The 23,469-nt window shown below is 39.0% G+C and overlaps 3 protein-coding genes across 4 annotated transcripts; all 3 read right to left on the bottom strand.

The window, feature by feature from the left end:
* Positions 1 to 3,676: 3,676 nt before the first annotated feature.
* rinl (Ras and Rab interactor-like) lies at positions 3,677 to 11,053 on the bottom strand. 2 transcript variants are annotated; one of them, XM_037267488.1, is made up of 11 exons: positions 10,705 to 11,053; positions 10,397 to 10,571; positions 8,449 to 8,560; positions 7,948 to 8,020; positions 7,732 to 7,820; positions 7,562 to 7,647; positions 7,170 to 7,389; positions 5,804 to 6,460; positions 5,019 to 5,336; positions 4,810 to 4,941; positions 3,677 to 4,690 (listed from the first exon to the last, which is right to left on the bottom strand). In XM_037267488.1, coding segments are annotated over exons 1-11 (2,187 nt in total). In that variant the 5' UTR covers positions 10,707 to 11,053; the 3' UTR covers positions 3,677 to 4,367. The 2 variants fall into 2 exon arrangements, with proteins under 2 accessions (XP_037123383.1, XP_037123384.1); XM_037267489.1 differs by lacking the exons at positions 10,397 to 10,571; positions 10,705 to 11,053 and adding an exon at positions 9,458 to 9,587.
* Positions 11,054 to 11,528: 475 nt separating this feature from the next.
* On the bottom strand, positions 11,529 to 17,173 carry sirt2 (sirtuin 2 (silent mating type information regulation 2, homolog) 2 (S. cerevisiae)). Its single transcript, XM_037267490.1, has 16 exons — positions 17,004 to 17,173; positions 16,810 to 16,856; positions 16,422 to 16,470; positions 16,062 to 16,172; positions 15,956 to 15,997; positions 15,755 to 15,861; positions 15,522 to 15,578; positions 15,349 to 15,417; positions 15,126 to 15,255; positions 14,789 to 14,848; positions 14,311 to 14,366; positions 14,159 to 14,235; positions 13,978 to 14,029; positions 13,645 to 13,712; positions 12,583 to 12,649; positions 11,529 to 12,340 (listed from the first exon to the last, which is right to left on the bottom strand). Exons 1-16 carry the CDS (start codon positions 17,017 to 17,019, stop codon positions 12,233 to 12,235), a joined length of 1,116 nt encoding a protein of 371 aa, XP_037123385.1. The 5' UTR covers positions 17,020 to 17,173; the 3' UTR covers positions 11,529 to 12,232.
* A 376-nt stretch (positions 17,174 to 17,549) lies between these two features.
* On the bottom strand, positions 17,550 to 19,871 carry si:ch1073-228b5.2 (uncharacterized protein LOC100331141 homolog). Its single transcript, XM_037267492.1, has 6 exons — positions 19,801 to 19,871; positions 19,357 to 19,547; positions 18,645 to 18,725; positions 18,270 to 18,409; positions 18,001 to 18,163; positions 17,550 to 17,904 (listed from the first exon to the last, which is right to left on the bottom strand). Exons 1-6 carry the CDS (start codon positions 19,816 to 19,818, stop codon positions 17,748 to 17,750), a joined length of 750 nt encoding a protein of 249 aa, XP_037123387.1. The 5' UTR covers positions 19,819 to 19,871; the 3' UTR covers positions 17,550 to 17,747.
* Between the last annotated feature and the right edge of the window lie 3,598 nt (positions 19,872 to 23,469).

Raw genomic sequence — 23,469 nt, 5'->3', positions numbered from 1 at the left:
CCCTGCTTCCAAGGTCCTGACCTCAGTGCCCCTATACTTTTCATTTTTCATTGTCCCTGCCTTACACACTGTCCTCACTCAGGGCCAAATTCACTAAATGATAGCAAAAAGAAAGCATCTAATTCACAAAGGACGTGCAGAAATAAAATATATTTTTTTGTTTTAAATTCAAGACGATGTTTTTTACAATGTGGCTGCAATTGCGATAAAATCTAGAAGAAAATATTTAGGAATAGGTATAGAACTGACTGAACCTGAAACTTGTAAACAAATGTAAAAAAGAAAACAAAAAAGAAAACAAAAATACATATTAGTACTATATTTCACTGATTGTGCAGAAACACTAATTGCCAATGATGTTCCGCCATTGGTTTACGCTTAGCAATAGCCTGTTTGATAACAAACAAATGTGTGCATGGCCGATGTCTGAGGGCATACAAATGTGCATGTGTGTGTGTGTGTGTGTGTGTGTGTGTGTGTGTGTGTGTGTGTGTGTGTGTGTGTGTGTGTGTGTGTGTGTGTGTGTGTGTGTGTGTGTACAGGGGCTACTCTGTTGGTCATTAATCATTCAATTACACACCTGTCAAGAGTTCAGACATGTAGGAGAGGAGGGTGAGGGAGGGCGTAAATAGGGGAGTGGGAGGTAGAGGGAAAGACAAAAGGAAGAGAAGAATGCAGCTGGGAATGGAGAAAAATGGCATAAAGGAGGGAAATGTAGAGAAGATTGAAAAAGCGCAGGCGGGAGGGTTCCAAAGCAAACCACATGTTTTATTGTGTGTGCGCGTGCACGTGACAGGGGCAAGCTGTCGGATGGTGACAGCCGTTGAAAGGTCACAGTAGAAATGGACTCATGTATGTTTTATGTGTGAAAGTTACACATCAACCTCACACGCAACTACACTGAAAAAAATCACGGGTTGAATTTACTCATTTTTATTTTGTTAAGCGGTTGCACAAAACAAAATCATCTGGATACAGAAATAAATGGATTAATAAAATGTATCTGAATCCATATGATTTAATTTCATGCAAACACTGAAATAAAATGATCAAATAATAATAAAATTGAGGAAATTGAACAAAATTAGATATTAGATAAATGCTCACTTTTTACGAATGCTCTCATTGCCAGTGGCAGACTTGGTGAGGAAAAAACATACATGTTGCTTATGATTGAGAAATATTGCTTTGGTGCTGACACCTTGTGGTAAACTGGAGGCCTGATATTAAAATCACCCTTTTTGGTGTACAGGTAAACATGTAATAATTTCCTGAACTGATTTCTAATTTGATGAATTTATGATTTTATTAGTTTGCAAAAAAAGGTGGACTTTCCGTCACCCATTGAGTTCCATTTATTTGTGATGAACCATTGCCTTCTTTACAGTAAAGGTTTCTAAGTGCGCACACACGCACACAGATGTGTGTTTTGCAGTCTTCATGATCTTGCTGCAGTACCTCAGATGCCTCAGGCCACAGCCATCTGTGTTAACCCCCTCCCTTCTTTGCACTCTCTCTCTCTCACACACACACACACACACACACACACACACACACACACACACACACACACACACACACACACACACACACACACACACACACACACACACACACACACAGTCCTATATCTAATTTATGAACGTGGTGAAGATTTTTGTACACACACTCATGTATGCATAATATATTGCATTTGAAATATATGGTGCCAGTCTAATTCTCCTTTTAACACATCCTTAAGTTTTGCTTTTGCTTGTGCGTGTGAGTGTGTGTGAGCATGTGTGTGTGTGTGTTGCCAGCTGTTTCAGTGCTTGACATCAACATGCAGGCAAAAAGCCAGATGTCTCATTAGGCAAATTTGATTGGCTTGGTCATTAAGAATTCAGCGTTAAGACGTTTCCATATGTGTGTACATGGAGCTGTTTGTGTGTTGCATTTACATAAGAGCCCCTATAACTGTTCACATGTGTTCATGCACAATTTATGTGCATGCATTAATTACATACGTACATGCTGTTGATTACATAGTGATTGATAACAAAATTACAATGCAGTGTGTTCCTGGTCCTGGTATATACATTTTCTTTTTCCAAAATAGGTCGGCAAAACTACTGGCTCCAGAGGTTGGGGGTGTTATATTACTTTTTTTTTTTTAAGGCTGCAATGTTTGGCATGAATGTAATAAGAAAATCCTAACCTAAGTATAATTCACCTCAGCCTTTAGATCTATATTTTTGTCACATCTCTGGACTTGATTTCAGAATTAACATATGTGCGTGGGTGCAGGTTTCAACACGCGACTCACCTACTCATCTGCTGTTTATTAATTAATTCACCCTGGAAATACAAGTGCAATACCTGAGCCCTTATGCGAGGGCTTGGCAGGTGACTCGTGGGAATATTATCTGCTGCTCTGCAGTGGTTAATCGCTACTGTATCTCACATTCTTTTTTTCCTAAGTGCAAGTTAGTTTACACAAAAATGTCTCCATGTCCTTAAGGTTCCATGAATCCCTAAACCAATCATGCGCTCAGTCAGTTTCCTTGTTAACTTCATCAGGGCCTTCACTGCTAGAGAATTAATTGGCTTGAATCTGCTTTACTGTACCGACCAAGTCAAGACAACAACAGCATCAGCAAGTAGCAGCTTAGCTTGTGTTTTAAAAAGCTCAAAACCGCCACAGCCGCTGCCACTGACTTAAACTTGAACCATGCAAACTCTACGTGTAGAAAACTAAAAGAGCTGAGGTGCGTTATATTTTGAAAATCTTTTTGAAAGTGGCAATGCTTGTGAAGCATGTAAAACACATGCTTCTGCAATTGCAGCAGTAAGCATTTTTCAAAATCAATTTGAATTGATTAATGCAAAGTGTTTCCTGTTTGATGCGCACTTCTAAAATAGCAAATTTGGTCTAATGAGGTAGGAAATCAAAAAATATCAAAACAACACTTTTTCAAAATGTAAATCTTGGCCATCTTTTTTTTTTAATTTATTTTTACATTTTCTAATGACCCTTTCCATTAGATAGCTTATTCCTGCAAGATGGAGTTGTGCTGCTTGGTTACCATGTTGGTAACCCCTGCTCCACTTCCTCCTCCTAACATGACAAGCAGTATAAAAATTGATGGCAGCATAGATGCATTACTGCCTCCTTGTGGTATATTTGTATCACTGTCTTTTTACAAACGTTTGAGTTCATGCATGTTTCTTCTTACTCACGGAATTAAAAAGGTTATCCAAGTTTTACTTATACTTGTGTATCCTCAAGATATCAAATCCCTTATTTTTAACAGAACAGAAAAGGCTGGAAAATATACAGTAGCATTCACTTTGAGCCTACAGTCAAGGTAAAATTTATGACAGGAATAAGAAATACATTTAATGTTATTCTTTGAAAGTGAAATTTGGTGACTTTTCCTAAATTGACCCAAAACGGTGTGCGTGCGTGTGTGTGTGTGTGTGTGTGTGTGTGTGTGTGTGTGTGTGTGTGTGTGTGTGTGTGTGTGTGTGTGTGTGTGTGTGTGTGTGTGTGTGTGTGTGTGTGTGTGTGTGTGTGTGTGTGTGTGTGTGCGTGCTTGCGTGCATGCATGCTTGCGTGCATGTGGTGAATTAGAGGAAATAGGGGTAATGGTGTGCCTCCAGAAAGTGTAAAACTGTCAATGACATCAATGTGTGCTTTTTTTTTTTTTTGTGGGGTAGTAGTGTTACAGAGGGAGTATGAAACCACACGGAGAGCTTCTTTTGTGTTTCCACTCTACTTATAGACAGGCTCTGGCAGAAATATGCGCCTGTTAAGATAAGCGGGTCAGAAAATGAATGGATGGATGGAAGGATGGACGGACGGATGGGGCAATTTTGTGAAAGCTCAAAACATCTTACGGAGCAGATATAGTCAACATAAAAACCAGAAGTCATACTGAAACCAGAAGGTGCCATGACACAGGCTCGAGATCTGCAACTGCAAAAGCAAGTGACGTGCAGCAAATAAATCTACGCTTCTCATTTTCTCTGAAACATTAAGGATGAATCATCCACTAATTAATGTGAGACAGTCTATTCATACAGTTTGAAAAGATCAATAGTTTGTAATTTGACATATGATAGACAATTATATTATGAGATTATTCTTATTCTCTCCTATTTTCCGATTCCTATTCAGATATATTGTACTATGTGGCAGACAAAGCTGGTATCCAGTGTACAGACTCATAATTGCAGTATGGATTATTATAAGAGCCTACTTTGGAGAGAAGAATTCAAGATGAACAAGCCACAGTTAGCCTTTTATGTGGTTAAGCAAGTTTTGCAAACAACACACAGATTATGTTCAATCCTATGTCCTTTGTTCTTGCTCTAAAGCACTAGCTTCATTCAGTGTCCTGGTCTCCATCCTCTCGACCTTCAACCTCTGCACTGCTTTCTGTTTCCTGCTGTGGCTCATCTTGGCCACTTTCATGTACATCCCCGCTCTCGGTCTCCCCAGCCTGCACTGACTTCTTAGGACTCGTCTGTCTGCGGATGGTCTGTCGTCGCAAACTGTGACGGGATTGGTTGCTGTGAAGGGTGCGCCTGCGATGCCATTGGCTGAGAGAGTGTTGGGCTTCCACACTAAGCTGACGGGCGGCCAAGCGTGGCTGAAAGCTGCTGATGTAGTAGAGAGCGGCGTACAAGGTTGTGAGGTAGTAACCACCTGTTGATGAGGGGATGAAAAAAAGTGACGATTCTAAAAGCACTGGGACCTTTAACAAACATAAACTATGTGTTATGGTATTACTGCACTGCTTTTACGTGTGACTGTTTCTTCCGTACCTTCTCCCTGAAGCTGTGTGGGGTCCAGTAGCTCCATCATGTAGTCGGTGTCTATTTGCAAATTGACCAGCTCACTACGCAAAAGCACCCACGTCAAGCAAGGCAGGAAATCATCAGCTCCAAACACCACATCTGCAAGAAAAGACATCTTTGAGTCAAAGGGAAGGATTTTCCCTGCTCTTAAAAAATGACAGCAAACAACAGGTTACCTGAGCTGGCATTGCTACTCATGCTGTGGTAGATACTCTTGCAGATTTTCAGCAAGATCCGGACTTTTTTGTTTGGGGAATAGGCCTCGTGCATACTCAACCACCGTTGCTGGATCCGCTCAAGGGTGACTGAGTCAGGAACACCGACTCCAGCTGCGCCCCCGAGCGCCTCCACGCCGTTGTCTACCAAAGCACGCTGTTTGTTCTGTAGTCGTTGTAGACTGCCATCATTGGTGCGCCAAGTGTAAATGCAAGAGTAGATGTGAGCTGACACGGGCTTAAGGGCCACCTTATGAACTGACATCTCTACCAGGGAGTCTGAAGAAATGACACACGGATAGAAATATTAGAAGATTGAAACTGACAATTCAAAAAGGCAGTAAAATTGTACAAGAGTCATTTGTACATATGATCCTTGTAAAATATCATTTCAAATGTTGCTTTTTTTTAAACTGTAGTCCCTCTTATACGTAATGATGATTGTAATTAGTAGTTGTTGTAGCATCAATGTATGAATGTTAAAATAAAAAACAACGATTACAATTAATTTTTAATTGTAAATTTAAAAAAAATACCCATAAAAATATGAAAACTCCCACATTGCTCAGAATATTCTTCAAATATATTGGACTTTACTGAGAGGTTAAACATAACATTTTTGTCTTCCAAAGCACGTTGAAACACAATGAATTACTGTAATGCCATTCCACATAACTAAAAACGAAAACTACTGAACCTCTCGTGAGAAAAAAAAAAATGTTAAAAAAAATAAACAACAGCCTCACCTATCTCTGAGTCACTAAAGTCGGTCATACTGTCCAGCAGTGCCTGGATATCAGGGTAGTCCAAGAGAGTCTCCCTCAGCGAAGTAAGCGATGACCTCAATTCCTGTAAGAACTCTGACCCCATTAAGCCCCCAGGGTCAGTCCCTCTCTGCAGCGTCACCTCCACAAATTCTCTCGCAGCATCTGCAAACGAGCCACGTTTCTTCTCGCCAAGATCCAACACGCGGTTGGTCAACCTCTTCTTCTGACAAACCAGGCTGCCGAGAGCCTGGCCCACTGCTGAGAAGCGATGTATGACTTTGTCGGCCAGCCGCTGTGCCGACGGCTGGTGCGCCGCCAGGCTTGGCGACTGCTCTTCTTGCTCTTCTTCGATGCTGCTGATGGACAGCGAGTCGAGCTCAGGCGATGGAGCCTGAAGAAAGGAAGAGGGCCTTTGGGCTGGAGGTGGCCACAGTCCATCCTCGATCCAGGACACCCTGTGCGGGGTGTGAGGCCCATGGCTGCCACGGTTCAGCAGCTCGGGGGAAAGAGGTAAGCTCCCTGTGCTGGTTCTCTTGGAAAGGCTCGATGTGGAGCTGTTGCTGGAATGCCTGAGGACTACCCCTTCTTGGACAGACACTGATGGCGGGGACTCTTCTGATTTGGCTCGGATTAATCCTGGAAATAACACAAAAACTACACAGTTATTAAGAGATGTTTGGCTTTTGTGTGAAAATAAACAATGCATTACATAATCTTCCTCAAACATTTTAATGCATGTCCAAGTCCAACTATTCAATATTTAAGTAATTTTGCACAACTTGCTGTTGTCTAACAAGCAGCTCAACAAATTTATTTATTCACCTCGTGTGTCTTCTATACAGAGGCCAAAGAGGGAGGAATGCTGCTGTAAATAACATGTACTGCAATAATTAGAAAATAAGATGCGTGACAACTCCTGCAGTTGCAAAATTGCCAGTTTGACTTTGCCCCCCCATTGCGAGGCAGTGCCATTGATACAGACAAGTCACACGGCAAAAATATATTTCAGACAGTGTAAAAGGAGCGTATTTCATTCAGTCATGCATTTTCTGGAAAGGTCTACATTTAAGTCACAAGTGAGCTGGAGTCTACCCTAGCTGACTTTGAGCGAGAGGCGGGGTACCCCCTGGAGTGCTTTGGCGTGAGCATATTTCCATTATTTAAATACACACAAAGAAGTTAGAGCAAATTGCTGTGCTCCAAACAAGCTGTGTATACCTTTTGGCTCTTCCTGAACATTAATAAGCTGTTTGGCCCTCATCCTATGCTGATCATCCACTTGCATAGTCCACAAATGACACAAACACTATAAAACACACACTGAAGGTTAAAAAAAAATGTCTACCTGAGCACTCAGTAGTGGCAACTAAAGATTCCTGGTCCAAGGAAGCGGTTCGTTTGCTCATCAGGCTCGCTCCAGCCCATGTTCGAGTGGAACTGAGGCGTCGTTCTTGTCTGTAATTTGATGTCTGCAGACCAGTTGCCTGATATGAAAGCCAGTCATCACCATGTTCATGAAGATAGAGCGGATTGATGACACACAATGCCCCATTGGTTGAGGTCAGCTAGAGAAACACATAAGCCAATGAATAGCATTACAAGCATTATGTGCAAAAAGAACATTTACATTCACATGAACAGAGGATGGCATTTGGATATGAGAACATACATAGGTGCACAGTTTGAACAGCTTAGTAGTTTGGAGTTTATATTTAAAAATAAAAAACATCATGGTACCTGTATGGAGCACATGACGGTGGTCGGCTCCATGTGCGTTATTTCATCAGAAATCTGGTCAGGTGGTGTGCTGCTGAGCCAGGCTTCTGCATTACAGAAGTGTATTTGGTCATTCATTAGAAAAGATGATTGGTTGCTAAGCTATTCATGACAATGAAACCAAGACTCACCGGGTTCAAGCTGAGAAAGATGATCTTTGGTGCGCTCAGTCACATTGTCCATCCAGCAAGGAATCCTTAGACAGAGAGCCAACACGTCTCTAACAAAAGATAGAAGGCAGTTGAAATAATTTTTTCCCCCTCATCATTCTATTTTTTTAAACCTTGAAGGGGTCACATTTTTAAGTCACAGTATTAATAAGGCATGATAAAAAAAAAAAGATTCACCTGGTCAAAGAGTAGAAGAACACCAGCTTAGCCAAATCAGAAAAACAAAGACGAGACCCCGACAGCTGAAAAACTGACAGAGAAATAGTGGACAGGATAAAACCTTAAAAAAAAAAAGTATTTGTGATAAACACAGTCCTTTACCAGTAAATATAAAAGGTGTCAAGTGGCTAAGACAGGTCTTAACCACATATTTCCACACAATTATTTTAGTGTGAAACTGAAAGAGGGGGGGCACTTTTGCAAATAATGACTCAATCAACTTTTTTTTCTGAAAAACTTTGATGCCATTCACATGTTGGGACAACATTCATGAACTAAAAAAGAAATACCATTAAGGAGATTTTCTTTCAGCTTGAATATTGCTAAATAAAAAATATTATGCGGTGGTTGTTTTCCTCTTTGGAAGAAGATAAACTGATGGCTATGTATCCAACTCACTTTTTCAATCCGACATACTCCTAACACTGTGATCTGATCAGCGAGCAAGTTTGTCCATACCTGTGGCTGCGCATGTGATATGATACTCAAGAAGAACTTCATTGTCTACTCCCATAGACACGCACAGGAACTTGGGCAGTGATGTCACACAGTCCCTCACAACCACAAAACTCTAGAGGGAGACAATGACTCATTTCAGCTGGTGGTTTAGGAAAAACGTGACAAGAACCACTTGAGCAATGAGAAAACAAGTAGAAAGGATGACGGCGAGGTTCATTTGCTTTTGAAAGTGAACCAATTGCTGTAACTTGAGCACGGTAAATGTCCCACAAGCATCTCAAATTTTTCCACACTTTGTGGGTTAACAGATATTCACAAAGCTCTGATCCTTGATGGTCCCGCTCATTAGCGTGTTTGAGTTTCTCAATAAACCTCAGAGATTTGGCTTTTTCTGAGGGCTCTCACTTGAATCGGTTCATCAAGAGAGGCATCATATATAATAGATGTAATATGGCATGTGCAGTAAATATGTATTTAGAATCTAAAATGAGCTGCTCTGGCTTTTGCAAAAGAGGGAAAACTAATGGCTGTTAACTCGTAACTCTGTTAACCAGACTGACGTATTTTCGGAATACATTTTGTTCTCCCGATGACATTACATAGACTATGATATACATTGACATAGTTCCAAATAAATTCCAAACAAATTACGATAAAGATCATTTTTACAAACATCTCAACAAGGTCCCATTTCCTTAACAGCAACATTGATCCCCCATAATTGTACTTAATTTAACCTTGATCTTATGTCTTACATCACTTCAACGTGTTGCATGTGTTAGTTTCGCACAAGCAGACAGAGGAAGTGGCTTATGTGCAATGTGAAACACAGCAGTGGTTACGGGTGCAAGTCACAATAGAAATAATACTGTAGTTGTGCAACAAGCTCCCCATATAACATTAAACTTAAATAGATTTACTGTTCCCCGCAATCACTTGACATATGCACATATCAACGCGACACCTTTTAAAATTAGACAAAGGCATTGTTAACGTAGGGAAAATGTACCTTGGTATGTCCTCATCTTCTTTCAGCATGCATTGCATTGATGTCAGCCTGCCTATATTCAACACTACTTCTGCTATCAACCCAGAAAGTAACGCGTGCTGTTATTGGATGTCTACTAAAAAAAGGGAACTCTTTGTTTAGTGCTGAGACTTGTGCGTTTTTAGTATGGCCTGGGAAAGGAAGGTCACTTGCACAGTTTATGAAAAAAAGAATAGAAGTGCATAATATTGTTTGCAAGCAAGTGTTTTTCATATAAATAAGGGCAGAGAATGTAACAAATGGTGATCAAATATAATCATGTGAGTCAATGACGACGCAGAATAACTTTTAAAAAACAAATGCAAGTAGAACTTTTTCTGGCCCTGTGTTTTTGTCAAGCTAGCATGTCCGTTTTCACACCAACAATAAAATATGTACTATAGTAATACATTTGGTAACATTTATGTAAGAGTGGATTTTTTCTGTAATGTCATAGCTATAAATTACAATGCATGGTAAAATCCACATTGCGCAAGCTTTTATAGGTCAATCCTAAAAAAAAAAATAAAAAAAAAAAATGGAAATAGCTCAAAAACCTGATTTGCTTTTAGGGACACACATTAATCTCTAATTAAAATGTGCTGTTGACCAGTGCTCTATTTTTCTTGATCATGACATAGAGTATAGGCCTATCTAAACTTGACAATATATTTGCATAGGTGTAAATCACATGTTTGTATTTTTTAACCCTTATAAAATAATGAAATCTTAAAAGTCATCGTGCTATAATACCAAATTCTTTTACGCCGTTGCAAACTATTACTACAGTTTTATTTCATATTGCAATTCATGTGTGGACAGAGGTTGTGTTTGGACATAACTTTTCACATGTTTCACTGAATTGTCTATTATGAAGGGTAACAGAGCATTTGTGATCACGTGTGTAAGGTGTCAGCTCACCCCAGCGGGTGTTCCAGAGAGGGCCGAATGGGCCCGCTCTCTGTCCCAGGGTGCAGCTGGGAACCAGGCTTTCTGACAGCCTCGAAGGAGTTCCAGCCGGGACATTCTCATCCTCCTCCTCCTCCTCCTCCTCCATGTGATGGATGTTGGCCCATTAAGTGGACTGTGACCCTCCCTGCAAATACATGCATGTATCACATGTATGTAGCAGGCAATGCACGAATCAGGCACATTCACAAAAATAACAAAACAATGTATCCAAAAAAAGCTTCAGTAAGTTCTGATTTTAGGATGAAAATCCTACTTACATGTTTTGAGTAACTTCAGTTCATGATGATTCACTTGGTCTTCTGTCTATTTTGCAAAAGCCTTCACATGACGCAATCCTTTCTTCCTTTCTGTATGGCACAATTTATTTCAGCACAGACTAAAAATGGGAAGCTCACTGTTTTGTTAAAGATCTTCCAAGAACCCCACTGATGAATCTTTTGTCCCCTGCTCATGCTGCTGCTGCCTATTGTTGCACATAAGAGTGCAGAATGTGAAATGGTTACGTTCTGTCTACTTGTGGTTAGCCCTGCATTGGAAGTCTGCGCAGAACAGAAAAACTGTTTGTACTGCACCTGGTTATAGACAAACGTGGCTTTCCTTTAAATGGCAGCAATGTCGTTAGTTTTTTATATGTCCACAGTCAAAGACAATTAAACTCCAAGTCAAGTAATAATCTGTGTAATTTTAGTTATTTTACTAATGTATTTATAAAATTATTAGAAGCTAACAAGTGCAAAAAATTATACGCAAGACATACATGACCTGCGGAAAGGTTTTGGGGACACCTGGCAATTGCGTCTACCCACAGGAAGTGAAGACTGAAGAAAATATGAACTGGTCACAGCGTTACGCTTAGTCTCCTTTTCACAAGAGTAACTAGCAGCCATGCTAGCAGACAAAATGGCCTGTCCCTAATGTTTTCCAGAGTTGAAAGACTAGAATTTTCCAAAATGTCTTGGTAGGATGAATGAGTACATTTTCAGATGTTGTTGTGTAAATGAATGTTTTTGCAAGCTCTAGCAGGGTGGTCAAAGTTATTCGATTCAGTTAACTTAACACTTCAATGACAGAAGAAACATTATGAATTACAAAGATAAAATTTATTGCCAGATATTAGTTTTCATGACTTTTTATATACAATATTAGTTATAGTTATACTTATAGTCACTCCTAATTACAGTGTTATTTCATGCAACACGCACAATATGTTATTGAATAGGGCAAATATAAACCAAAACAGTGAATGCATGTGAGTTAAAAATAGACATTATAACCTCTTATATATACCTCTTCATCATATTGCACTAATATATTAACAATCCATTCCATTTACTTACAATGACATTGTTCGTAAGGAATAAATTACGTAGGACCATTCCAACAGAAGTTATGTTCGATAATTTGATGAAGAAACAAACAAACACTAAAATATCTGGAGATCTTTCCAGCTTGCCACTCTTGTAGTAAATGTATTTATCCTCCACTGTCCAAATTCTGTCAACTTCATGTAAATTATTGAAAGCAGTTGAAAAATCTTACTGTTTATCGAGTAAAAACAACCCGTGCAGACTACCTTATATAGAGCTGCATGATATGAGATAGCATATCATCATTCATAGAAAATCCGAAGCAAGTTATCTTAATTTAAGTGCATAGAAATTACAAAAGCATGACATGTGAGGAATTCTGGGAGCATGTAAGCCTGCACTGAAACTTTCATCTGTATCCATAGCTCATAATTCATCAAGAACAACTGCCAAGCATGCCAAAAGACTTCACTTCTCCTTACACCACTGCTGAAGCGCTTGCACCTTTGCTCTCACTTGACTTTGCTTCCTTGTCCTGACTGTCGATCCTGGAATGCTCTCGCTTCACTAATTCTTCCAACTCCGCCTGTAGACAGACAATTTGTTTTTTTTTGCACTAACACGTATTATTTTCAGAATAGAGGAAAAGATTTTAATCTACTTATACCCCATACCAGTACCTCTTAATATGGGGGCAATTGTACTACTGTATTTAGCTAGTATAACACAATACAAAAAAGGTTTAAAATAGCACTAACAGTTATGAAAACAAATAAGAGATGAGAAGAGAAGGTAAACGAGTTGATATTTCTGTAGACGGTAGCTTACCTTCCATCCCAGCAGGTTAGCTAGTTCCATACAGCCGTCATCACATGTACTGATATGAGCAACATCTCTGGTGAAAGAGACAACACACAAAATATCATCTATACTGTTCATAAATTGACTTTACAATGGTCAGATATAATCAAAAGTCTTCAACAAGTGAATCTTGCCCGTCTTTGAGTGTAAAACATTTGCTACATCTCCGAGCAGCAAGTAAATTAAAACAATGGTCCATTTTGCCACCTCCAATATGGTGGAAACTTTGAGGTATGATTTAGAGCCCAATGTGCTGTCTATTTATATCCAACGTCTATGACTGAACAGAAGGAAACTGTTTAAACCATTTCCGACTGCTGCTGCAAAAAAAATCCATGAAGCTGATTACAATGACACTTCAGATGTACAGAATTTGCTCGTTGTAATATGGCTGACGGATCATGGTCATGGTGCAGACTAATTGTGACAACTAGCAAATGTACGTATCACTAATACTTGTCATGATCAATTACCAAACATCTGGGGCCAAGTAAACAAGAGCAATGAAACATTCAAATCAAAATCAGTCCATTGGCCCATCTTCTATTTTGTATTTTTGATGTGAGCCTGGAATTATGAAAATCATGATTTTTATTTGTTATCGTGGTAGAAATAGATCGATTATAAACCCACTCTAGGAAAACAGATCCTTCCTGCAGAAATGATATGGAGCTCTTTCAATAGTTCTTTGACGCCCTCTGCAGGTATAAACTACAAGGTACATATTAAATACCAAACCATTACCTCCACCAAGGTGAAAATGATTCGACATCCATTTCCAGTTACTTTACTGTCAACATTTTTGGATGGATCGCTTCCTATGATTGGCCAGTTATGTTCCACAATTGTTCCTATTTATGGAATACATGCAAAACAAACAAACAAAACTAACAAACAAAACTAACTAACTAACTAACTAACTGATCCAGATCAAATTTTCCATGCAGATTCCATTTTTTTGTGTTTCTATGAATTGGTCAGCTTTCTGAGTTCGTTAATGCTAACAAAAAACAACAACAATTGCATTACCTGTAAGCCTTGTCCGAGTCAAAATCCATTCCTCCTCCAAAACCCAGCAGGCCTAACATAGGATCACCCTGCACACAGAAAAATAATTTTGGTCAAAGAATGGCCGACACTTAATTAAAACTAAAAGGAAAACTGGAAAAAACAGATACTGTGATTAGGTCGTCGGTTTACAAGAGTCATAAACAGTACTCACTTAACTAGTTTGTGCTCCAAAAGGCATGCTCAGTCACCGTCCTACTTACTGGTCCTTTTCTGCTTGTAGTAATGCTGGCCTAGAACTGTTCATTGTAATAATGACTTTACTACTGCTAGTGTGAGACTACTCCAGCTCACCTGGCCTGTTTTTTCCATGTTGATGAGCAATCTTGGGCAGCTTTTGGAAACCCTAAGAAGAAAAAACCATAAAACAAGAAAGATTGGCAAAAGTACAAAAAAAAAAAAAAAAGAAAATCAAAGCATAAAAAGCAAAGTTGCTGTGTGTAATCTGAGTTTAAAGAGGATGACATCTTAATACCTGCTAATGAGACTTGCAAAAGGCTGGACTTGCAGAGATGTCCCCATGATGATAAGAAGATCACAACGTGGGAAGTCCTGGAGGTGTAAAAAGGAAACGAGTGCAAACACTATGCAAGACCTCATTTCTAAACAGCTACCACATGAACTCACCATCTTCATTGACGTGAAGAACCGCACCGGTAGGCTCTCTCCAAAGAAGACGATATCTTCGTATAATAAAAAATAAAAAGATGAAGCTATGAGTGGAATTTAAACTGTATAATGTCACAGTGGCTTTCCTTCTATACTGTAATATTAAATAAATAATGAGATGGTGTTTGATATTAGTTAAGTCCACGTATTTATTGCTCAGCACTTGGTCATCCTTTCATTCACTCACAGATCATACTTGGTTACCTTCGTGACCTCTGAGACAATCGTAAATTACAGAACTCATGAACAATATTCTCAACTAATTGCAACGATGTGCCACCAGTGGTATGCATACCACACTTCGAGATCACTGCCTTGTATAGTAGTACAAAAGTGAAATGGAAATTCACACATCTGTCACAAGTATTGCAAGAACAAAAGAGTAAGACAGGAATAAAAGGAGGAGAAATTAAAAGACAAAGAAGAAAAAACTGACCTGGTTTGACCAGACTGTTGCATTTTTCACATCTGGGAATATCATCAGAAAATATTTTTTCTACAAAGAAAGGAAAGAGATTTTAGTCCCAAAAATATGAGTCTAACTCAATTAATAAAAGTCACATGTCCTTGAAAGTGGGAGTCAACCCGAAAATTTTCTTTACAGTAATACGTTGTCGGTGCCCCCACTACTATAAACATGGTATTCTGATTAATATTGTAATTACAATTATATAATTAATTTTGTAATATTGTGGAATATGAGTAAAGCGCAAAATCCACCCGTTTTTGTTCATCTCAGATAAATTAATAATCAAAAGATGGTAGAAAGATACCTTTCATCCAGTCCAAGTTGTACTCTTTGCGGCAGGTGAATTTGACGCAGTGGGACGTGAAAAAGGTACCATGAGCTTCAATTAGATCCCCGCTCTCAAGCCCGGCCACTCGCTCCAGGGTGTCGATATTCTAAATGAACACCAACACATCAAGGTTGATCAAATAACTGGGTGGCAAGCGCAATTTATTATGTGAAGGCTCCAAGTGAGTTTATTTTCCTGCCTGTGAGTAGCAGCGTTTCAGGAGGCCTTTGTCCTTCAGCAGCTTCATGAAGTAGTGACACACGGTCGGCTGAAATAAAAATCAAACAAAGGAGCGCAATCACCACCAAAATCCATTCCGTTGCTGATATCATTTAGAAGATATTGTGGTATTTATTTTGGCCTACACTCTACCTTAAACTGTCCTGGATAAAGCTCCTTGGCCAATGCAAAGAAGGGCTCTGGATGTTTCTTGGATAGAACAAGGAAACTGGGTCAGTGAAAAGCAAAAACATATTGCCCCTACACATAAAATACTAGTCAAGTGAGTGAGCAGAAAATAGGGTCACAATGTACATATTATGTTATTCTTCATGTTTTTATATTATGTTGTAGTCATTTAATTATTTTTACCATAACATACTGACCTTAAAGTAATCTATTTGAAAGATGGCTTCCGGGTAGGGCAGATTATATTTCTGCATGTTTGCATACAGCCCAGTATCAGGTGAGCGAAAATCGGGAATCCCAGCAGCTGGAGTTGTACAGATGTCAAATGGTGGCCACCAGTACATTATTACCAAATGCTTGTCTACTTCTACTAAATGTTTCCTCTGTGGAATACTCACAAGTGGATATACCAGCTCCAGCCATACAGATGATGTTTTTACCTGTAAGGAGAATCTCTTAGTAAACATATTCATAAAGGTCACTAGTACATAAAGGGAGACTGACATTTGCCACTCAGGATATATTTGGCCACTCCTTCCAAAGTCAAGTCATCCAAAAACTTTTCTGGGGAGCCGATGCCAAGATTGCGGGAGAACAAGTTCCGCAGGAAGTCCACTGGCAGGACAAGAGATCAATAAATGATGGTTAGCATGCATACCCTTCAAGCCAGCATGTTTGTGGTCTAGTTCGCTTTCCTTCAGGTATCAATTAGTATAATAAATTGGGGGCAAAACCCCTAAATGTTACTGAAAAAGGAAACAAGGATTATTGTTTCCAGTAAATTATTCATGACTAAATAATGTAGACTGATTTCACTAGGCAGACAATAAACAGTAAAAGTAAATAAACAATATAATGTCATACTCTCAGAGTCTCCAGTCGCTTCCTCCTCACTGCTGTCGTCAGATGGCTCCTATCAGACACATATTTTACCAGTTGAATCGTTCAAACCAGACAAAAATAACATGTTCATACCGAATTATCCAGAAACACTTTTGAGGTATTTCTTGTCGTGCCACAGGGCATACACGAGAAACTACCCGATCAGATAGCTTGATGGTTGTTTAAGCAGGAAAATTTCTGTTGTAGATATTGTACTGAATGATTTGAAGTTTCAGTCTCCATCTTTTCCATAAAATGAAAACGTTTCTTGCTTTCATAAAAATTAGTGCAGCCGATTAGCCGTGTCAGCTAATGACAGCCAGCTGTCACAAGCATAGACTGTATTTTTCACGTATTCATCATTATTTACCTCTGGTTCGGATGTGGTTTCCTCCCCTTCTTTGGTGTTAGGAAGTTCTAAAAATGCAAAACAAACATAAATTCAAATGGATCTTTTTGGAATTTTCCAAGTATAACGCCAAGGTTAGCGAGAGAAACGAAACCACGCCTAGTATATATTATGAGCCACTGTTCATCACAGATGTCAAATCACAGATGTCTCACCTGGTGCCTCGGACATTTATTCGCCTCTGGAACCCTTTCAAACAAAAGGGTTTAAATAAGGACCGCTTTTAACCCTGAAACTGGTTTTACACCGTCGTGACAGGTTTCAACTAGGGTACTTAGCCATTGGCTAGTTCGCCTATGTTGTTGTCCGTCAAAATACATCATCCGTGTTCATTATGTTGACAGGCTTCATTGGTTCCTACCTGAGCAGTGTGTTTCTTCAGCCTTAAAATGCGCATAATATATATATATATAAGTAATATATAAATATATAATATATAAATACATAATATATAAATACACACATATATATATATATATATATATATATATATATATATATATATATATATATATATAATGTATTTCCCCCCCCCCCCCCAGTAATATATATATATTGCCCTGGGGCACAACTCCTGTGGAGCCCAGTCACAGTTGATATACATAAATGCAACTGAACATCCAATTTGTCTCCATGACGCGAGCCTCGTAAGGACTCAGATTAAAATGTAAGCGACATGCATTTACAAATAATATACTGAATCGAATTGGATCAACCTTTATTAAAAACATACTATATACACAGTTTACCAACAATACCTTGATTTTCATACAAAGACATAATTGAATAATCTAATCCAGCCTGAATAATCTAACGCATACTGAAACCAACAAAGTACTTGTGATTTTTCTTTATTTTTCCTGGATGTGTCTAATTACCAAAGCGATTTTATTTTTTTTCTACCTCTGACTGCACTCTTCCTCAACTTGCTTTAAATTGTAATCGTAACCAGAAGCGATGATCTCACATTGTGGTAACATCTCCTCTAGCAGGATGATCACCAAGCCAGGTGTGGAAATCCCTGGAAGGGCCGACACGTCCAGACGCCGCAGTCCCCTTCAATAAGAAAGTTACACAGAAAAAAAGGAACATACAACAAAAATTAACATTTATGTCAATTAGTTGAATGTCTCTCTCATGAGTGTGAACTACTTGAGATTCCTCAGGGCAACCAGGCCGCCTGTGGTGATGCGTGGACAATGAGAGATGTCCAGCTCCTTTAGAGAGTCCTGGAACACGTGGAGTCTAGCCAAGAACCAGTCATCCACCTCTGGACATCCTCGTACGGACAAAGTCTGCAAAGACCGTTGTCCCTCTAAGAGAGAAAAAGCACCAAACACACTGATGAAGTAAATCAATAATGATGGAAAATATTATAGTATTTGAAAAATCCCCAAAACTGAAACGGGAAAGACTAGTACCCAAATTGGATAGTCCCATGTAGTTGATGACTGTATAACTCATGTCTACTTCCTCGAGAGGTGTGTCTTTGTAATTCAAGAAATCCCAATTGAACTTGCCCTTATGGTCTGCCCGGTACCATTCTGAATGGCCAGCAAACCTGAGGACACATGACAGATTTGTAAAAAGGCTTGGGAGGTTTACTTTACATTATGGGGTTTTCTTTCTTAAATTAAGAAATCAACAATATAGCACACAAGACAGCGACACCCGCAGAATGACCTCACTGCTTGTCATTCGAAGGATGAGGCAACCATCCTTTCATGTCCTCAATAAGGGAGAATTTCTTTTATATTTTCCCGTTTCCATACACGGAAAAGGAAAATAGCACGTACCGGAATCCACCCTTTAAACGCAAAGTGTAGTAGGCTGCTGCAATGTCAGCTCCATAAAGGCTCTGGGTGTAGCTGTAGTAACTGAGAGAGACACAAAGACTCATGATTCAGAAAATACCACATTTGCAATTTCTAAGTAAAATCTCACAATTAACCTTAACAAGTGAAATTAATTTGACCTTCTCAAAAGTTTTCAATGTGCAGATCCAAAGCCCCTATCCCGAACAATTGGGAGTGTTTTCGAAGGCAGCAAATGCTACCTTCACGTCAGATTTTATCAGGGTTCATGCAAGGTCAGAAATGTTCCCAAAACGTTCGCCAGATGTTCCCCAAAAATCATGTTCAAAATTCCCTTGTGGCAACAAAAGTACACTATGACACTAGGGCCATGGACCAGGTTGCTCTGCAAACTTCCTTTTGAAAGCCTATCATTGGCAAAGTATTGTTGATTGATTTCTAGGTGTCATTATGGGTCTTGTGGTGTCAAATTGTGAACAGCATGATGAAGATTTTTGTTTTTAAACAAAATTTATCTTGACAGATTTATGGAGAATTTCGCCACTCAGATCCTTGTTAGAGCAAAGCAAGTTGAGCATTAAGTCCTGAAACACTGAACAGTTGCATATGTAAATACAAAACTATAGAGATGGTCAAATCAGGTTCCCTAGTGAAGGTTAAAAAGTTGCCTACTGTTTTATGAACATTTGCTTACGCATTCTCCGTCCTTAGCCCTCTCCTCTCCATCAGAGACTTCAATCTTAGAAGCATCTCAACGTCATAGAAGCGCTTGGTGAGGTAGAGGAGCAGCCTCGTGTGCAGGGGAGGCGAGCTCACAGGGCTGGAGCTCCATAGTCGCCTAGCAACTAGGAGCCGAGATGACCGTAGACAGCACCCGAGTAGAGACTAGTGAACAGTGGTAAATATAGTTACTAATACCACCACAATTAACGACATGGCAATGCACAAGAACCGTATTTGTAGCAGAGGCTATGTTTACGGACGTTAGCTAACAGGACAACCCCCTACACGAATGTGGAAAACACAGCAAAAAGATTAAAATAGTAATGACTAAAGGTGCCAAATATTTCGTTGGAAATAAACGTGTGCTGCGTATTTTGGACTCGAGTAATAAGCCCAAACGTCAAGGGTAACTTACCACTAAGGGAGCAGACATGATTGTGTTTCTACAGAAACGCACGAGGGTCAAAAATGTATACTCTGCCAATGAGGTAAGATATGTTTTCCCCACAGGGTGTCGCTACAGGCTTAGCTCTTTTTCGCGTTTGGCAGTCACCAGTAATTGATTTCAATTTTATTTTGTAATAATAATAATAATAATAATAATAATAATAATAATAATAACAATAATAATAATAATAATAATAATACAGTAGGATACATTTAACATTTTTCCTACTATTTTTTTCTGTTTTTTTGTTCTATTTCAAAGTCACACTTGCGTTTGTTTAAATTTAGTGATGACAATATTTTTAAAAAAACACGTCAAATGTCAATGCTGTAGTGTATGATCAAACCCTCACATTCATGGTGGTGGTAATGTAAGCGCAAACAATGAGTTAATTCTGTTTTTCTAAATAATGTAAGCAAATGTACTATTTTAGATTAGACACACACACACAAACACACACGTGTGAGAGATGTCTGGCACTTCCTGAGCTGATAGCACTAATTAAAAAGAAATTGGCTCACACGCTGCCTTTTCAAGAAGATGTGTCATTGTACAGACTAGTGAGTGGCTGAATGAAGTGGCAAGAATGGGTAATAGCATAATAGAGCGTGATACAGAGCTGATCATAATGGAATGGTTGTTTGTCTATAAGGGCCCAGTGATTGTCTGGCATTGTGTTTGGGGTGTATACCACCTCTTACACAAAGTCAATTGGGGTAGGCTCCTCCACACCCCAGACCAGAGTGACGATTAAGCAATATGGATGGATGATTTAGATATTCTGTATGCAGCTCGGAGATTTCACTGATTCCCCAGTAAATCTGTTATCAAGTGCCAAGAACATTCATGTAGTTGTATCAAAGTCTTTCCCTTAGGAATTCTTCATACAGTAATAACGATTATCCCTTTTTATAACTCTTTGGGTGGTTTTAAACTCAACATTTGAGTGTACTCATCAATCTTTTACCAGGCCTTGATGGATATTAAATGGAAAGCAACATGTAGTCGTATGACCTTTGAGTGCTCGAAAGCCTCGAGCCATAAAGAATGTATAGTTTCATATATGCAGTACTCTTGAACAGCATGGGATCGGGGCTTGAGTCCACTTCCAAAAATATGGCAAATTACAAAGCAAAAAAATCCAGGTTTACATTGACTTATATACAAATTGTGTTTTCATAATTCAAATAATGCAGATTTACCACTTTTAATATGAGTTGTAATATATAGCAACAGTACGATGTTTCAGAAAAAAAAAAGTGGCATCCGACAGTATGGCCTTAAGTTTCAAACTCTTCTTTGAATGTGAACATTTATCAAGAGTATTTTTCCCTGTCCCTTAAAACCTTGAATTCAGAGTGACAAATTTGCATCTTTCCAATTTGGGTGCGGCATGTTTAAAAGAGTTTTCCCAAGTGGTCAACCTTGGGATTTCAGATTTGTATCAGTAAGTTAAGCTGTGAGCAAAGTGCATGCTGGCTTTGAATTTGTAGCATGCAGTCTCCACGGGGAGTTGTAGTAAGCAGCCCAAGAACAGCTTTGCATATCAAAGTTAACCAGTGTGAACGTCTGTGGACTCACAAGGATGGGTATCCAACACTGGAATACAGAATGCAGTTGTCTTTCCATACTTTGTAATGAAACACAATGTGCAGCATTTTTTTTTTATGTCTGAAAAAGCAGGTCAACAGAGTACAGTTATAGCAGAAGCGTCACAGTAATCAAATATGTCAGTACCTTGTGGGTAAGAAATAAACTTTTTAGTTTGAGGTCAAGCCTTTTATTTTCAAGGTTGATATTTAGCACCCTTGACCGAGCCTGAGAATGTAATGTTTCAAGGAATGTCATATTATTGCTTACATTTTTGGTTATCTAAGTTTTAAGATTTGAAAGCATGTTTGTTAACTAATATTTTAGAAAAATGTTGGTTACGTAAAATTTGAAATGTTCCTACCTGAGTAAACGTGTTCACCGAGCTGTTGTGCTCAATTGGCGTGTTTAGAGTCAAAAGTGGGTCGCAGATACTAAAACAAAATGAGTCATTTGAAGATCATCAACACAACTTGCAGCAGTATTTAAAAAGCCCCTAATAATCTAATAATTGCGACCTCAAGAAAATTTCAAAATCTGTTCTACACTCATCCTCATCACTTTTTAAAAAATATAGATGTCTCCAACGCAGCGCAAACATCAATGATTTAGAAGGCTTAGGTTTTGCTGGTCCCCTGTGACTTTCCACTTTTTCCTGTGAGTTGGAGTAAGTGAAAGCCCTGTGGGGAAGCCATTAGCCCCCGGTTGTCTTGCGCCTTCTTTCACACCACCTCAACTGATTCTTCACACACACAAATAAGTACAATACACAGCTCTTATGCTTTCAGACACACATACACGAGCTGCTGCACCCTTCTCAAGACCTTTAGCGGCTGTCAGGGGTGCTTTGGTGTTCGTTTGGTTTGCTCCAATAAGGTCATGTGGAGTTTTTGAATCTCTGTAGTAAGCCGTTAGTAGATGGGATGCGGTGGGCCAAGTGAAATCTCGAAAAAGACTCTTTTTTTTTTTTTTTAAATAAATGTAATTATAAGTCAAAAATGTTGTCTGTGTTTTAATTTAAAGAAAAACATTAACCTTTGTCATTTTTTATGTGAAGTAGTGCTAGCTGCTAAAAGTAACTAATAGAGTAACTTGCAATATAATTTCAGTAAAGTAACTACAATAGTTGTTCAAGTAAATAATCTGTAAAGTAACCAAGCTACTTTTTCAAGGTCATGTGTGGCATTACTGCTAATTAACAAATCTCCACTAATGACGTGCGCTTTCCGCTGCCGTACTGTTATTGTGATGTGTCACCTGATCTCTTCTCTCATGATTTAAGCACCTTTGAATAGCATGTTCAACTGAGCGTGCCATCTTGTTATCATTCTTTTTCACACATCTGCACTGATTTCCATTAGCAGAATTCATTACCATGGAGACAAACAGCACTTTGGGCCAACTCTTCTTCCTTTCCCAGGCTGTAAAATTATACAACAGCACAGTTATTTATCAGGATGAAGTCACGCAGGATAGCACGTTAGCTGTGAATCACGTAAAATGTCAGAGGGATTAAACATATTCTGATCTCATCTTTTCTCTTTGAATACTAAGTGAATTCAATTCTTGTGCATGTTCAGCTATTCAGTGAATGCACGCAACGCATCATTATCGGTGCAGGAACAACTTTCTCATAACTGCAACTATGTGGGGAAAGCTCCAGAATGTAAATGGAGTTCAAAGGTCAAGGTTACCTTTGTGCCTGCTGTACCAAAACCTTTAAACATACTCATGTGCATTCACAATCACATGCTAAAACAGCACGTAAACTATCATTTCTTCTAAATTAATTGAATTAATTTAAATGCATTATATTTACTTGTTATGTAAAGAATTCCTCATTCACTCGTTTTCCCCTGGAAAAACAACTACTGTACATACTGTACGAGAATTCCCATTATACTGGCCAGCCCCCCCACCTCCACCCCAGAGTGTCAGCTACATAGCAGCAGATGAATAATTCAACAAAAATAAAAGGCTTTTTTTCCACGCAAGAGTTACATGAGCTATGATACATTACACGCAAGTTGTAAACTAACGCAAACA

This window comes from Syngnathus acus, chromosome 13, assembly GCF_901709675.1.
Source record: "Syngnathus acus chromosome 13, fSynAcu1.2, whole genome shotgun sequence".
NCBI lineage: Eukaryota > Metazoa > Chordata > Actinopteri > Syngnathiformes > Syngnathidae > Syngnathus > Syngnathus acus.
The sequence above is the reverse complement of the archived record's forward strand: the minus strand, read 5'-3'. Positions and strand labels throughout refer to the sequence as shown.